The sequence below is a fragment of the Myripristis murdjan genome, chromosome 21 (genome assembly GCF_902150065.1).
Source record: "Myripristis murdjan chromosome 21, fMyrMur1.1, whole genome shotgun sequence".
Classification (NCBI taxonomy): Eukaryota; Metazoa; Chordata; class Actinopteri; order Holocentriformes; family Holocentridae; genus Myripristis; species Myripristis murdjan.
The window spans coordinates 17,837,625-17,853,386 of record NC_044000.1 but is presented as its reverse complement, the minus strand read 5'-3'; the positions used below and the strand labels follow the sequence as shown (position 1 = coordinate 17,853,386).

Sequence of the window (15,762 nt, the reverse complement as noted above, 5' to 3'; positions counted from 1 at the left end):
CAGCCATGGGTGCATGAACTGATATCTAACTAGTGATATTGTTGTTGTGCTTTATCTCCCAAAGGCGAGACGGTGTAGATATACAAATGCATCGGATGCACAACATTGTTACAGCCTCAGGCAGGCGAATCACCAATTCTCAATGTTGTTTCTCCATTACATGCACAGCTTGAAGTCTACACCGCTGAGTATTGTGTGACCAAAGTGTCGTCAGAGTGCTCTGACCTCTGCATGTTTTCAAGTCCAGGAGCTGTTAGCGATTCCATCTCAACTGATTTGCAAGGAGAGTCAAGTGTGCAGTTAGCATCTTCATTATTGGACACATGACTCACTGTGAAACAGCAGTCTGCCTGGAAACCAGACATAGACTATTGCAACTGTCTGCCATGTATATCGGTTACAAGGTTGTACACCTTTTTAGCCCAGTAAAGTAAATCAGGTGTTTTGATTCAAACACAGAGTGGTGCTCAAATAGAAGCAGCATATTGTTGTGTCCTGCTGTGCCATAACAACCACAGAATAACAGGCAAAAGATTATATACACCAGACAAAAATTGAATGAACTTTCTTACCGTTCAATTTCTATGATATATAAACAGGATAGAAAGGAAAGAGAGAATACTACTTGCCACTACAACTTGCTTTCTCCCCGACTTTCACAAGTATCACAAGTTACCAATATTCCCATCCTTATTTGGCATGTTTAACTGTGATAATTTAGAGGCTTAACTGACAGCCTCCTTCCAGCATGCTAGACAGTAAAGAAAAAAAAAAAAAAAAAAAAAATTACCAGTGATTATATCAGTTCAGTACTGTTAAAACTGAACTGCAAGATGAATCAAGGGACTGTCCCACTAATTAAATCAGAATTATTTCTAAACCTTTAATTGTGTTGTGCTGGGAAGCAATAAGCAGCTTTTAGTACAGAAACGGGATAGAGGTCATAAAGTAAGCAAAAAACAGTATAGATGTTTGTCATATACTGATTGTGGACATTTTGAACTATAGATAGCTGGCTTGAATTGATTTTGAACTTTAGACAACATTTATGTTTTGGATTAAAAAAAATAAATAAATAATAATAATAATAATAATAATAATATTCTTGGAAAATATAAAAAAGAAAAAAAAAATAATGACAGAAAGGAACGGAGGTTGCTATAGATTGGAAAGGGAAATAGGTGTCAGACCACTGGTAGCTTTTCAAAGTTATATACACAGGAAACTTCTTCAGCAGTAAAACCATTGGAGATTATTCCCTCTCCAGCTATTGCATGTTATTGAGAACTGCATTCCAACTGCAGTTTGTCCTGTTTAATTGCTAATTAAGTCAGAAATTATATTTCCTCACCCCCCCATATAGCTTAACTTGACCACAGACTATTTCCTACTAGCTGAACAGGCTGCATCACACAAACTGAGCAAATCTGTCACAGAGTCGACTGAAGTGGCAAATCCCATAATTGTAAATATCTCACTAGGCACCAAAAATTCAAGTATTTTAGTATAATATAATGTAAAGAATAACACTACTGCAAACAACATCAGTTCATCAGAATGTTTTTTATGTTTTTGTGGGATTTCTTTTCCAATTGCCTTATAAGTTGCTGCATCTGGACAATGAAACTGTAATGTTGTGCGGATTTGTGGAGCAGGAAGGAAATCTCTAACTTCCTCATTTTGAGATATCTCTCCTGAGTGTCTTGCCCCAATGGCTCATGGATCCCTGTGCCAATAAACTGGATGAAAAGGGAAAAAAACAGCATGTGGTCCATTTTTGAATGAATTAGTTTCATCTGTGTGTCATATGCACTCTTAGCTATTAATTACAATGTGTTGTGAAATTCTGACCATCTACTGCACAGTGGTACCAACCCTTTAATGAAGGCTGTCATGTGCTGCAGGCTGTCTGACAAGGAGGCTCATTTTTAACATTTGTTATATGTAATACAAAGAAAGGAGACTGTAGTGTATCACTGTATGAGCAATTTACAGTGCATCCATCGTTACTTACCTTGAGCTTTGACCCCACATTGAAGCACATTCTGTTTTGGTGATGTGAAAAGGTGAGGTACATGCGTTCTGATGTGGGGGCCCAGGGCAAGGGTGAGAGGCTCAAAGGGAATGGTACAGTTTACACTGATCCAGCCAAGTCCAGCGCCTTCTCAAAGCTCCCATCTCACTGAGGTAGAGACCTCCAATGGGAGTCAGGTTTACCTTTGAGACACACAACAAAGATTAGAAGAACACTTATCACAGCCTGTAGCACAACAGAAGGTTAATCAAAACACCATCCCTGGTCAAGAAGTCATTTAAGAAACCTTCAGGAAACTCCTAAATTACTCTGCTGGGACGTTCAAAAGGATAGTGGCCGACTGGCTTCCAAAGACAACACAGAAACTGTTTGGATTTTTTATTTTGCTGGACTTGTATTTTAAAAAATGAGGTAATACTTTGCAACATACTACTGGCACATGTTAATACTCCAATGTATGACTCATGACGAGTTAAGGCATATACTAAAGCTTAAATGGTCAATTAATAATGTTCCTACCTGAGCTAACTATTAACCTTTGCTATAATGTCCTAAATAATCATGAACTAATAGTGTTAATTAATAGCATGAGTTGATGTATTAATTACCATTTAAAGGGCATGTCCTTGAGTTTCTAGTTCTCTGCAGCCAGGAACAATACATCTTCCTGTTGCGTTATAGAAATGTGCCCCACCACCAAGTAAAGTCATGACATGATTATATGTTTACAAATCATTAGCTAATGCACAATAATGTAAAAGCATTACAAATTTAACAACATGCCCGAAGAACTTTATTTGGTGTCCAATAATTATTAGTAATTCATCGTGATCCATACATTAGTTAAAGTAATAACATATGCTTAATTCATGTGTGATTATTGTTACCAATATTGTAACCAAAATTTCTATAGCTATTTGACAGCTCATCTCCTATAGACCCTTTCCCACTATATTATCACAAATGAAGATTCCTAAGTGACTCATTGAATTGAGACCTTATTTCAATTATCATTATTATTATTTTTTCTCAAACAGTCATTGCAACTTTTACTACAGATAATAACATTCACCATATTGCTCCACTGGGATGGTAGCATACAGCCTGGCCTTTATTTGTGAAAATGACTTCAAGTCTGGCCTCGGTGTCCTCCTTGTCCTCCACGACGATGTAAGTGAAGTCACTGCCTTCTGCAGAGGATATTACAATGGCTACATTCCCAGAAGGATAACTTTATCTATTAAAGATCATTAACATTGTGCAAAGCTTGAATCACAGAGAACCAAATTGTACTCTCTCATTAAGTTCTGTGACCTAGTCTTATGTCCTCCTTTGCTTTATGCATTACTTTAAAAGGATACAAAATGGTCCCTGTTCTATCCGAGAATAAGGTGAGAAAGCATTTTCCACTTGTGTAGAACTTGAGAGGGCCATAATTTTGCTGTGATACAAAACAAACAAGTTATTAATGAAATTTCAGTCAGTATAATGAAATTAAAACACCCATTCCGCTTTAGAGGAGACAGGACAGGTGCAATATTGACATGAATAGATACCTTGTGTTACCCATCTGTCTCTTCTTGGAGTGTAAACATGCCAGTGGTATCTTTGATATCCATCTGATGGATGTGAGGCTCATCTTTGATAATGCAAATATCATCTGGCAGCCTGTAGGTCACTGTGTTGGTCTGCAATCTGGCTGAACAGAGAAAGGAAAATATCCTTTTATTGACATTTTGTCAGTGAGAAGCTTGAAAAGCTGCATGTTCAATATCTTGTTCATCATTTATAGTATTTTGTCTAGGCTGCCCATTCTTCAGAGAAGGAATCGAGTTGCACACTTACCTGAGGATTTTCTCTGGTTTGCTGTTTCCTCTTCTCTCTGGAGTTGCAACTGTCTCAGCCTATATTGGAAATTGATGAAATTTAAGTTGATTTCTCCGGCAATGGAAAAAGTGATGGACAATACAATACCAAGAGCTGAAAGGCATCTAACTAAAAATCGAGTTCTGGTGCCACCTCGAATTTTTTCTACTGTATGTTAGCTGTAAACACTAACGGAAAGGGAGCTCCTTCCCGACATGCACCACAAACCAACATTAACATGCAACGCAATACAACCAACTGCATATATACGGTCAGGGGCAACTGAGACACAGTCCTGTCAGCATGTAAAAATGAGTGCCAGGCATTTATATTCATGGTGTTAAATAATAATAATAATAATAATAATAATAACGTATTACTATTTTAGCTCCTGTCAAAATGATCAGGGCACATCAGTTACATCCACTAACCTCTCCTTTGCCTTCTCTTTTGCAGCTCTTCTCTCCTTGTGGCTCATAAAGTGGGGTGAGGGTTCAAATCAGTTTCTGTATCAAACTCTTTCTGTTTGATTTTTTTTTTTTTTTTTTTTTTTTTTTGCTTCTTTGCCAGAATCACCTCTCTGTTTTTTAGCTTGCTCACAGCATAACAGCTGAATAAAAAAAGAAAATCTCAACATTAAAAAATGTCTGTAGCTATTAAAGAGCTCATCTCCCATGAACCCTTCCCCACTATATTACCACAAATGAAGATCATTCAGTCATTCGGTAAAGGTTATCTGAGCAGCCATTATTTCCTAATGAATTTGTCTTCAATTTCATGTTGGAGGTAAACAAGCCATTCTCACCATCTCAAGGTCTGTTTCATTTTCCAATAGCTCATTGTAATTGGGCTTATAGAGCTGCTGGCAGTACTCACACAGAACAAGATCTGTATCCCATTTGGCCTCAACCTCAGGAACCTATGGTGCAGCAAAAACAGATTCACAATCACCTCTCCACCTCTGATATTATAGCCTCCACATGCCGCTATTATTGTGAGAAGATGAAAAAGGCCATCACTGTCATTTTTCGGCACTACAGGCAGTATAGAGATATTGGTTCAAGTCAAAGGTACCTTTTCAAAAAGAGCAGAAGTTTGTTTTGATTCTGGCTTGTAAGCGAGGAGAGGTGGTGGGCCCACATGAGGTACACCATATTCCATCTTTGATGTCTTTTCATCCTGTGCCTCCTCATTTTTTGTGAAAGGATGTAAAAGAGATTACCTGATTAGTATGAATTAGATATGTAGCCTAACACATAATTTTGCCACAAGCTACCTCTGCAGAATCAGGCACAGAGATCTTACCCACCACGTCTGCCTGCAAAAGCTCAGGGTCCTCAGTTTCTTTTTGAACTGCACAAGAAAGACATAATTAGGAGTTTGACAGATGTTTGAGTCATAAGAGGGGAGAGGAGGCAGGAAAAGGTGACCCCTTTGCACCCAAACTGTCTGACACAGGCTACCTTGACAGCTGAAGGAGAGGATCCGCTCCACCCACTCCCAGTCTGTCTGAGTCTGAGCTCTCACTAAAGTGATGACTCTTCCGTCCAACGCGTGTGCCTCGGTGAACTCTGGTGAGGCCAAAGTGCTGCTGATAGGCCAGAGAAGTCTAAGAATGTTCTGACAGCACATTTTTATTTTAAAATCCTTACTGTTCACTGTAGGCCTCTAGATAGACTAAAATAAGCCTATACTCCCTTGTGGAGAGAAAAACAAAACAAACAAAAAAAACCCAATAGTAATAATGTCATACATTTTCATAGGGATACAGCTTATGCAAGTACCAAAACAAAATAGAATTCAGATACTATAGATGAAATTATACCAAAGAAAATCCAATAGCAACACCATAGACCAAAATCATAATATAGGTCACCATTAACTCACTAATTAGCATGACAGACTCAGCATGACAGATGTTATGAGTCTTGCATCTTGAAAATGAAGATCTATCTATCTATCTATCTATCTATCTATCCATATTCAACCCTTTTTTCAGTTTAAGCTAAGATAAATAATGAATATACTACTACTAATTTGAATTTCTTACATCCTCGTTTCATTTATGCACAAAGTCCTGGAGCAGCTTGGTTGTCTCCAGCAGCCTATGGGAAAAATATAAAGAAAAAAGAGTAGGGGGGAAAGATGCATTATGTAGTCTACCTACATTAGAACAGCTGTCATACTTTTCCATGCTCCGTCTCAGCCTACTCACTTTTCTTAATCACTTGCACGAGTGGATGTTTGCCAGCACATACTTTCCCAAGGTCATTTGTTGCCAGCGGAGCGCAAATTTCAGTGTTCAAAGGAGAACTGCGATACTTGTCGGGCACAATATTAACAGCGGGATCTTTTTGGTCGTCACATGTCTTCTGCTCCTCCAGGCTCCGCAGGTTGTCATGAAGTTGTCGAGGGGAAAAGTCACCTTCTTTAGGACTCTCTGAGGATGCAGAGGCAGTATCTCTCCCGTATGATGACTGACTCATTTTGAAAATGTGATATGACAACTAAAGCAAAGCCTCTGGAGGGACTTTACTCACTGAACATTGCACAGCTCCGTTCGTGATATTTTTGTTATTGTTCAAGTGTGGTTCTTCAGATTTCTGTTTGGCAAGATGCATGGCAACAGGTTTGCATCTGGCTTGTGTCCATTGAGAATGCCATCAAATGCTATGAAAGACAGTTATATAGAGCCTCACTCTATATAACTGTATAATTAAATAGTCCTGTTCCCACTACATCCACAATTTAAGTTTTGGAATAGGCAGTAGCCGAGTAGATGAAATACATTTTTTAAGTGAGAAAGACCAGAGGCAAACAAACTCACAACTGTAACATCCTATCCCTGTTGAAACATGCAGCCTGCAGAATGATCTAATTCTACGCTAACAGACAATAAACCTCAACGTCGTCCTGTCATTCATGCTGATGCATCAAAGGACGTAATTGTAGTGACAGACTGATGAGTAACTTGGACTGATGGTCTATAAAACCCTGATTTTCCTCTGCTGGGTTAGAGCATTTATTGCAGGCACAACAACATACAGTATTTCTGTGTGTTAAACCTAAAACCTGTTTTGATGGGATTCCAGAGGCTTGTTTGATTTTGAGTGTACACATGTGTATCTGACGGTAAGCAGGCATATTTCAGAGTTTTTTTAGATACTGTGCACAATGTTTTTTTTTTTTTTTTTTTTTTGCTTGGTCAGTAACTTAAGCGCTAACCTGATTTGTTTGTAGGAGATCTCAAGGCTAGAACGCTGTAGTAATGATTTCTGTTCTCATTTTCAGCCAAATGCCTGCAAAAACATTTCAGGGTCTTTTGAGGAAATCATCAACAATGTGGACTCTGGCTCTTGTTCTTTGTCTACAGCTGGGAGGAAATATTCCAGTCAGTGCAGAGACCAGTGATCAGCATTCAGAGCCAGTCCCTGTAATTGAACTCTCCGAAACGCCATCCCCTGGTCTTTTGATATCTGAGACGCACAAATCCAACAGCTCAATTCATCCGCCCCAAGTATCAGAACCAAAAACACCACCTCCTCCTATGTGCTTACAGTCAACAGGAATCAGAGACATATTCAAATATATCAATACTCTGGTCTCTCTCCTCGTGTTCGTTGTCGGAATAGTGGGGAATTCAGCCTTGTTGAAAATCATATATGTAAACAAATCCATGAGAAGTGGACCTAACATTCTCATTGCCAGCCTTGCTTTGGGAGATCTAATGCACATTGTGATAGACATTCCAATCAACGCGTACAGGGTGAGTTATTTGCCACAAGGTGTGCAATTACAATGAAGAAATGTGTTTTCTTATCCTGTTACTATGCTGTTGCTATCCATTTTCAATTTTATAAACCTACCTCGAACTGATTGTGGGCGTTTTTTAATATTGCTTTCTTGTTCTCTTTGCAGCTAATGGCAGAGGATTGGCCATTTGGTTTAGCATTGTGTAAACTAGTCCCCTTTATACAGAAAACCTCTGTTGGAATTACTGTGCTGAGTTTATGTGCCTTGAGTGTGGACAGGTAAGGGAATGTCGAAGGAACATCTAATTTCCCCAAACATTGAATTATTTCACCGGCTAAATAAGCAATACTCTGAAAGTAATGTTGTGTATTGGCTACTATTTATATTTCATCAAGCAGATAGATTTGTTTTGTATCAGCCCTTGAAATGTTCTTTAATCGAGGAATGTTTCATTGTTATGGACAAAACTCCCCCAAGCCATATAATTTTCCCATTGATTTTTTAGATATCGAGCTGTTGTATCCTGGAATCGAATCAAAGGCATTGGAGTATCAATGTGGACAGCAATCGAAATAACTTTGATATGGGTTATTTCCACCATGCTGGCTGTGCCTGAAGTTGTTGGCTTTGATATGATAACAATGGACTATAAAGAAAAACATCTGAGAATATGCCTACTTCATCCCATGCAAACAACACAGTTCATGCAGGTAATGTAATTGTCCCCACGCAGCGCAACAGGAGAAAACAAACAGATCAACATGTCTTTGATTTGGTACTCTTTGTGATACTGTAGACAGAAAACATAATGTGGGAAAGGTCTTCTGCCATTTCTCCTAACGTTATCCAACATCTGAGGCTCAACACATAATCATGTAATGTCATCTTGTAAGAGACGCCTGTGGAAACATGCATCATACTGCTATATACTGTCATATGCACAGAATAATATGAACATCATGTCATGTACAACACTGACTGATCTGATGTGTGTCTTTGTCATGTTTAACCAACAGTTTTATAAATCCGTAAAGGACTGGTGGCTCTTTGGCTTTTATTTTTGCATGCCACTGGTATGGACTGCAGTCTTCTACACCCTAATGACCAGGAAGATGCTGAAAAATACTGAGAATACGTTAAGCGACCACACCAAACAGGTAATTATTTACCCTGTTCATTTATTAAAAACACTTTGTGATATCCAAGCACTTGTTACTGTATTTTCTATTGTTAGATTGACATGAATATTTAACATATCTCTCTTTTTTTCCCCCTAATCTAGAGACGGGAAGTAGCAAAAACTGTCTTCTGTTTGGTGATTGTGTTTGCACTCTGCTGGCTGCCTCTTTATCTCAGCAGAATCTTGAAATCAACCATATATGATGAGAAAGATCCTAATAGGTGTCAGCTGCTGAGGTAAGCTTCAAGAATGCGGGACCTATATTGTTCAGTATCTGTTCCTTTTTCCGTTGTGTGACTTATGCAGTTCTTTTCCCCCTTTTTTTAGTGTCTTTCTGGTGCTGGACTATTTTGGTATTAATATGGCATCACTCAACTCATGCATGAACCCCATTGCATTGTACATAGTCAGCAAAAGATTCAAGAGATGTTTCAAGGTAAGATACACACATGTAGATTTTCATTTTTCTTATACATGGATGCAGTTATATTGTAAAGGAAAGCTGGTGGGATGTAGGAGCAGAAAACACAGGGGTTCACGCTGAATGAACTATAGTCATTGTCTTTAAAATGGCCAGACTGCAGCCAGAAATGACCTTAGGCTACGATTACTGAAAATGGTCTGTGAAAACAAAGTCAGAAAAACGAGACACCAGACAATCTGACAGATAGTTCATCACTGAATCAGGGTGAAGTCAGGCAGTGATTCAATCTCATGAAAAAAGAGCTTTTCACTCACTCCTCAAACTAAATTTTAAAATGCCCTAATTGTGTGGCTATCTCAAAAGAAACACAGTCTGACCCCAATGTTTTTCTGCCAAGCTGTGGCCACCATCATCATTGGACTTGGACAAACTTGATCAAATTGCCTGGGGAATTGTTGTTTTTGCAATGTTCTTCCTCTTTGATAAATAATTTCAATTATTATTAGGGTAGTATTTTTGAATTTGTATTAGCACTAGTGTTTTATTTTATTCCTTTATTTTTCCTTGAAGTGCCTTGGAACACTTCCTTCATTGAAAGCAACAATCCAAAGCAAATATCACCTTCACCTTCAACAGATGTCACTCAGAGACTGAATAGAGACACTCTCTACCTTCTCTGCAAACTAATGATTCAGTATAACCTTTGGTAAAAGCCTTTAGATTTAGGCTTACAGTGGGCCATTATTCAAAGAAATTCTAGACTCCCTATCTGCTGGGATTAAAACATTATTGCCGCTCAGTTAAATAAACCTTCTTAGTAGTGATTTTCTCCACGTGAAGGTGACGCTGATTGGTGAGTGTATTTGTCCTCTGACCAAATGTCTTTGTGTGTGGTCCTTCAGGCATGTCTGTGCAGTTGGTGCCTACCTCTTCAAGCTGTTACCCATGATGAGGTACAGTCTGTTTTGAAGTCCAAAATGCAGGAGCAAGCCTCAGAGCACAGCAACATCAAAGCTCATAAACACAGTTCAACACCTCTACCTGAGCAGGAGAACACCTAACAGTGTTCGCAAAGCAGATGGAGACCAGACTGTGAAAATAACGCACTGCAACTTGTCATTTACTTTGTGTTGTATATTTATATGTGGAATATATCACTTTTAACTGCACAGCAAAGTCTGACCTCGCTAGACTTGACAGCCCTTACTAATAATATGGAATACCTTGTGAATAACATGCGGGACTGTCTATTGTACTATTGTCGTCAGTCGAACATCTGCTTTGGCATGAGCAAACTAGAGAGTCAGACTGTTCAGACTACTTGCCCCCAGGGCTTGACTCACTCTCAACCATTACATCAGATTTTACCTACTAGCCATTCTGTATCATGCATCACAGTTCTCAAATCACTGTTTTGGGCACAGTGTTAACCTGGCACAAATCAACACAGATCTCGTCATGGTTTACCGCCTGCAAATCTATTATTTTGATTCTGTTTCTGGGTTCTGGAAAGATACTCTGCCGCAGGAGATCAAGCAAATGGAATTTTTACGTTTCCGCGGTGGTTTTACCGGGTATGGCATATTATTAGCGCATAAACGCGTGTTTTTATTTCTGTTAAGTTTCCCCACACACGGCAGCCTCAGTGTTTATAGGTTTTTCTTTCGCTCTTGCACCTTGAGAAACATATCAAATTGGAGCCACAAGTAGTTTCCGTCTCCAGCACTGAATGACTGATTGATGGTGGCCTATTTTTAATGCATTGTTAAATGAGTAATGCATGGAGACACTTTATAAAAGACCTGAGAGTGGGAAAGAAGGAAAACGAAGATGACAGAATGAGGTCAGGAGGAGAGAGGGACGGGAGGGGGGAGAGATGAGCACCTGATAGGTCTTCCTGTCACAGGACAAGGCAAGCACAAATAGAGCGCTGTTCCTCCAGCTAATGCTGTATCAGTAGGCAAAAATGTCTTAATGCTGTATGTTGAAATGCTTATTAAAAGTTTCTCCTGTCTAAATAAAGAAGACAGCTTTCAACCCTGTGCAAAGAGTGCATTGTTTTGTTAGTGTAAGTGTTTGAACATTCAAGTCAATTGTATTATAAAAGACTTTTATGTTTGATATAGAATCAGATCAAATCAAATCAAATAAATATGCAAAGGAACAAGAGTAAAATTAAAACCAAACAAAACAAAACAGAAGAGTAAAAAATGAAACACTGAAACCTTGAGGACACTCGTAGAACTGTCAGATGTGATAATTACACTAAATGTGAGGGCATGACACAATGTTTTCTTAGCCTACTTAATTTTCCAAGTGCACTGCTCAAATTATACTTTCACTCCACATTGTTTTCAGCTATTTTCATGCTGAAAAAAATAACCAATTTTCTTAATAATAACCCCGCACTCTTTTTCTTTGATCCAAACTCATTTAATGATGCAGCTGGGGCAGCTTATGCTTTTAATTCAAAAAGGAACCGCACGCGTGACCACCTTCTTGTTTTAAATCATGACATTTTTAATACCAGTGCCACTGTGTAAAGTGTTCATATCACTAACTGCTCTTTCCAGGTCAATCAGAGAGCTCCAATGTCACATAAAACCAGCAGGCTACCATCATTATGAACCACATCAATTTTCCTTGCTTTCCTCCACTTATATAAACACTAGATTGAACAAAAAAAGAAAGGTAAATGAGGTTTATTACTAAACCAGAGTAAGAAAGAACAATCTCTATTATCTTATAGGTACATGCTTGCATTGTAGTCTTCCAAATTGTATATTTAGTCATGTAAATCATGCACCATTTAAGTATGTCATCTAATTCACAATCGTGCAATTACAACTTGCACTGTAAAAGCAAATTGAGCAGCTCGTTCAAAACGTGTTTGTTTGTGATTAGAGTTGCCAAAAATATGTTTCAAGAGAACAGAGGAAGTGAAATGTGTGCTTTCCAGCCCACACAGTTTTATTGCCTGCTGTGCAACAGACTCCTGCACCTCTCTCTCTTCTCACTTTGCTGTGTCTCCAAGGCTTTGACAGTTGGGTACAACAAGGTTGGACAAGATACTGGGGTTGGATATGCTCATTTACAACACAGCCAATTTGCGCTGCTTTTGATCTAGCAGAGCGTGGTCTATGGAAAAGAGCATCATATGCAAACAGACAATGGCAAATCTAGCCCTTAAAATATAAAATGTATACATTTGTGTGGTCACATGAATCACTTATTCATGCAGTCAATAAAGGGTTGCGTCATATTCTGAAACTGATCCGGCTGGATTTTCCTGTTGGATGCATTTTGACTAGGGTCTTACCCTTTGTGACTATGTTACAGCAGAACTTCAATGAAAAACTCGTATCTCTGTTTTTCGGCATGTTTTTTTAATTCAAGTACAATTCTATAGGGTGTTTTATACGGCAAAAGAAAACTATATTCTAACAATAAACTGCCTTTTCGGACATGCAAGGTTTTCCAGCGGCACTGTACTGTTGTCAGATGTTTCTGTCAAACAGAAATTTGTTTTGTGTCAAATGTTGTCAAATGATACAGTCTCTTTTGTCACTGCAAATGCCAGCAGATAACCAACAAATGGTGCAGTGCTATCATGTCCCCTGTAGTGAGTTCTCACAACTGGCAGATGACATTGAGACAATCATGGTCTTTGGTCCCCAGAGAGGGTGACGTCAGTGTCAACATCAGCAAGAGAGCGGGTGTCTGAGCCCTTCTTTAGTAGTCTCTGTACACACAAGGCTCAGATAGGCCTCCCCACGGTGCTGCCCAGACTCCCCAGACTGTGGATTTAATTAAACACTGTGAAATTAATTAATCAGTAGGGTGGCAGGTAAAAGGACTTCTCACTGGAACCGCTCACACGACCAAGACAAGCATTTCATGTGTGCTGACAGTTATTAATTTGCTGTATGTTTTATTATAGTGGGTGATTCTATATAGAGATGCGGAAATTCTGTGAGATTAAAAGGCTTGGCATGGGAAAAAACTCATGCAAATTATCAAAATAACAGCTCCCGAAAATCAAAGTGTAAACCTGTGTTTGATCTGTTCTATCAATTAATTAAAAATTTCAGTTCTGTATAATAATGTGGTGCAAATTAGATGGAAATGAGATAAAATATTCATTTAGTTATCTGGGGAATCTGCCTGGAGGGCTTTTTAGTCTTCAGTCTGGCTCAAAATGCTGTCCATATGGCAATTATGTACAGTAGTGTTGCAGGAGGATTGGTCTGATGCCTACTGGCAGAGAGGAGTATGCCTGTGACAAACTGCTGCTAGGATCTGATGTGAGTTGAGGGAGATAATGAGGCTGTTGTAAGCCTTAAGTATAGAGCCTGCCCCCGGGGTGGCATATCTAAGCGCTCAGGCTCCCTCATTGTTGCACGTGCTGCTGAGGATTAAAAACACATTTACTTTTTTCTTCATAAACTTTGTCAGTACTTCCAGCAACTCCTTGGACAACTTCTGCCTTCATGTGCTTGCAAGCCTCTTCACATTGCTGTGTGGAGGAGCTACTTCCTCACAGTTTGTAGATGTGAGGTCTTGATTTGATTCTGACTTTGAGCTATCTATAGCTCTACCCACCAGAGGATGTGTACACTCAAGGTTACACTCAAAGTTTTGATTCTTGATAGGCAACCTAGTCATATTGATCCTGCAGGAATGCAGGTATCCAAAATTAAATTTCACCAACAGGGTAGAAAATGTGTGGTGTGGATTAAGTGGTATATGATTTATGTTGTCCATGAGGGTGATTATCCCAAACATCCCCTAAGAAAAGCCATGCCTGCTGTGTTGTAAAGATAACCACCCTCCTCTAGTGAGGTATTTCTGCTGCAGTTTGGATACACCCACCACAGTAACTCTCTACATGTATGTCCCCATGAAAGCAATCAAACTGCTAAGTCCACTGTTGTGTCCAGTGTACACCTACACTGCAATACACACAGGTTTCACATTCAAGTGAAACAAGGGTGCTATGCAACCAAGTGAAACACAAGGAAAGGAAAGGGTGTCATGCAGAGTAATGGTGACACCTAGGAGAATTGCCACAATGTTTTATTAGATATATGGATGCAAGCAGGACCATAGAAATAATTTAGTTTTAGCTCACTGAAATAAACAAGGCACACTTCCTTGTTCAAAAGCAGCAGGCATTTAATTAATGGTCATTTGATCATTTGATGCTTGCATACTAAATGAGAAAGATAGAGAGAGAGAGAGAGAGAGAGAGAGAGAGAGAGAGAGAGAGAGGGGGGAGGGGGGGGGGGGGGTGGGGGAGAGAGAGAGAGAGAGAGAGAGAGAGAGAGAGAGAGAGGGGGAGAGAGAGAGAGAGAGAGAGAGAGAGCGAGAGAGAGCGAGAGAGAGAGCCAGTCACTTTAGCCTATGGCAGGGAAACTTCAGAGAGACCTGCGAACAGCAGGCAGAGTCAGACTACTGGGCAGAGCTGCAAGTGGGCACTCAACCATGGGATTAAAAAGCATTTAAGCCTTGTACCAAAGCCCCCTCCAACCCCCACTCCTCCATCCTCCCCCAACTATGCTCTTTCTGACCATTCTGGAGAAAAGAAAAGACAAATGTTAGGTGCCTGGCTTGATATTGCCATCGCAGAACTCTGTGGGTTACAGGTTTTCCTGTATGCCAGCAACGATAAAAGTATTTCAGTGCTCTCTTGCAGAAAAGCATAATGAGCTGGCCTAAAAGGGTTTCTGTGTTCTGGTTAAGGTGCAAAACGGACTGTCACTACTGCTTATTCGATTCATGTTTGAATGTAATGGCAAACATGCAATCAAGTGTAGGGCGTGTTTTCCAGAGTGGTTCACTTCACACTTCTAATGCCTCCCAGGCAACAGCAGGCAGTTTATGACAGGCCATCCATGTATTCATAGGGAGCGTCAGAGAGTGCAGACATTTGATTAGCACAACTCCATGTCTGAAAATAAATCACCAACTAAGGCATTTCTATTGTATTATGTTTGGAGTGTTGGTGCCAAGAGGATAGTGGTGAAACACAGTGCCAAGAGGATGTTGGTGAAAAACCTTTTGATTTTGTGGTCTTGCAAATTCACCATAACCCCCTGCCCGCCTATCCTTGTTTTGATGGGCAATGATGAAAGCACAGGTGGATGTGAGAAAACCGGGCAGAGCTCCCCTCCCTTGGCTGCTGTGGAGTTCTCGTCTGTGGTTTCCCATTAGCACAGGAGTGGAGGTTTGCAGTCTGGCTGCTGGGCACAGCGGGTCAGTGCTCACAAAGCTCTGTTTGTTCCCTGGCCTGCAGGGCTCCCAGGGTAAGCTTGGCTCCAGAGGGGAGACAAACAAAAAGGCGCCACTGTCTCACACACTGAAGCTGCTCTTCCAACACATTCGTCTTTTATACTCAACGGGGGTACATTTCTCTTCTTACGAGAGGAATGGCAAAAGGAAACAAGTTTTTTAGAAACAGGGCCTGAGGATAACCAAACTGCTGTTGTTCTGAGCAATGTATTT

General features: G+C 39.8%; 1 protein-coding gene across 1 annotated transcript; it reads left to right on the top strand.

The window, feature by feature from the left end:
• The first annotated feature begins 7,241 nt into the window (after positions 1–7,241).
• On the top strand, positions 7,242–10,319 carry LOC115380221 (endothelin receptor type B-like). The gene is made up of 7 exons (XM_030081312.1): positions 7,242–7,667; positions 7,820–7,932; positions 8,160–8,364; positions 8,671–8,811; positions 8,937–9,070; positions 9,162–9,270; positions 10,161–10,319. Exons 1-7 carry the CDS (start codon positions 7,242–7,244, stop codon positions 10,317–10,319), a joined length of 1,287 nt encoding a protein of 428 aa, XP_029937172.1.
• Positions 10,320–15,762: the final 5,443 nt, after the last annotated feature.

Excerpts from the sequence above, each read along its gene's own strand:
- LOC115380221 (XM_030081312.1), top strand. The coding sequence starts at position 7,242 with ATGTGGACTCTGGCTCTTGTTCTTTGTCTACAGCTGGGAGGAAATATT. Across the intron at positions 7,933-8,159 it reads TGTGCCTTGAGTGTGGACAG|ATATCGAGCTGTTGTATCCT; the intron begins GTAAGGGAATGT and ends TTGATTTTTTAG. Across the intron at positions 8,812-8,936 it reads TAAGCGACCACACCAAACAG|AGACGGGAAGTAGCAAAAAC; the intron begins GTAATTATTTAC and ends CCCCTAATCTAG.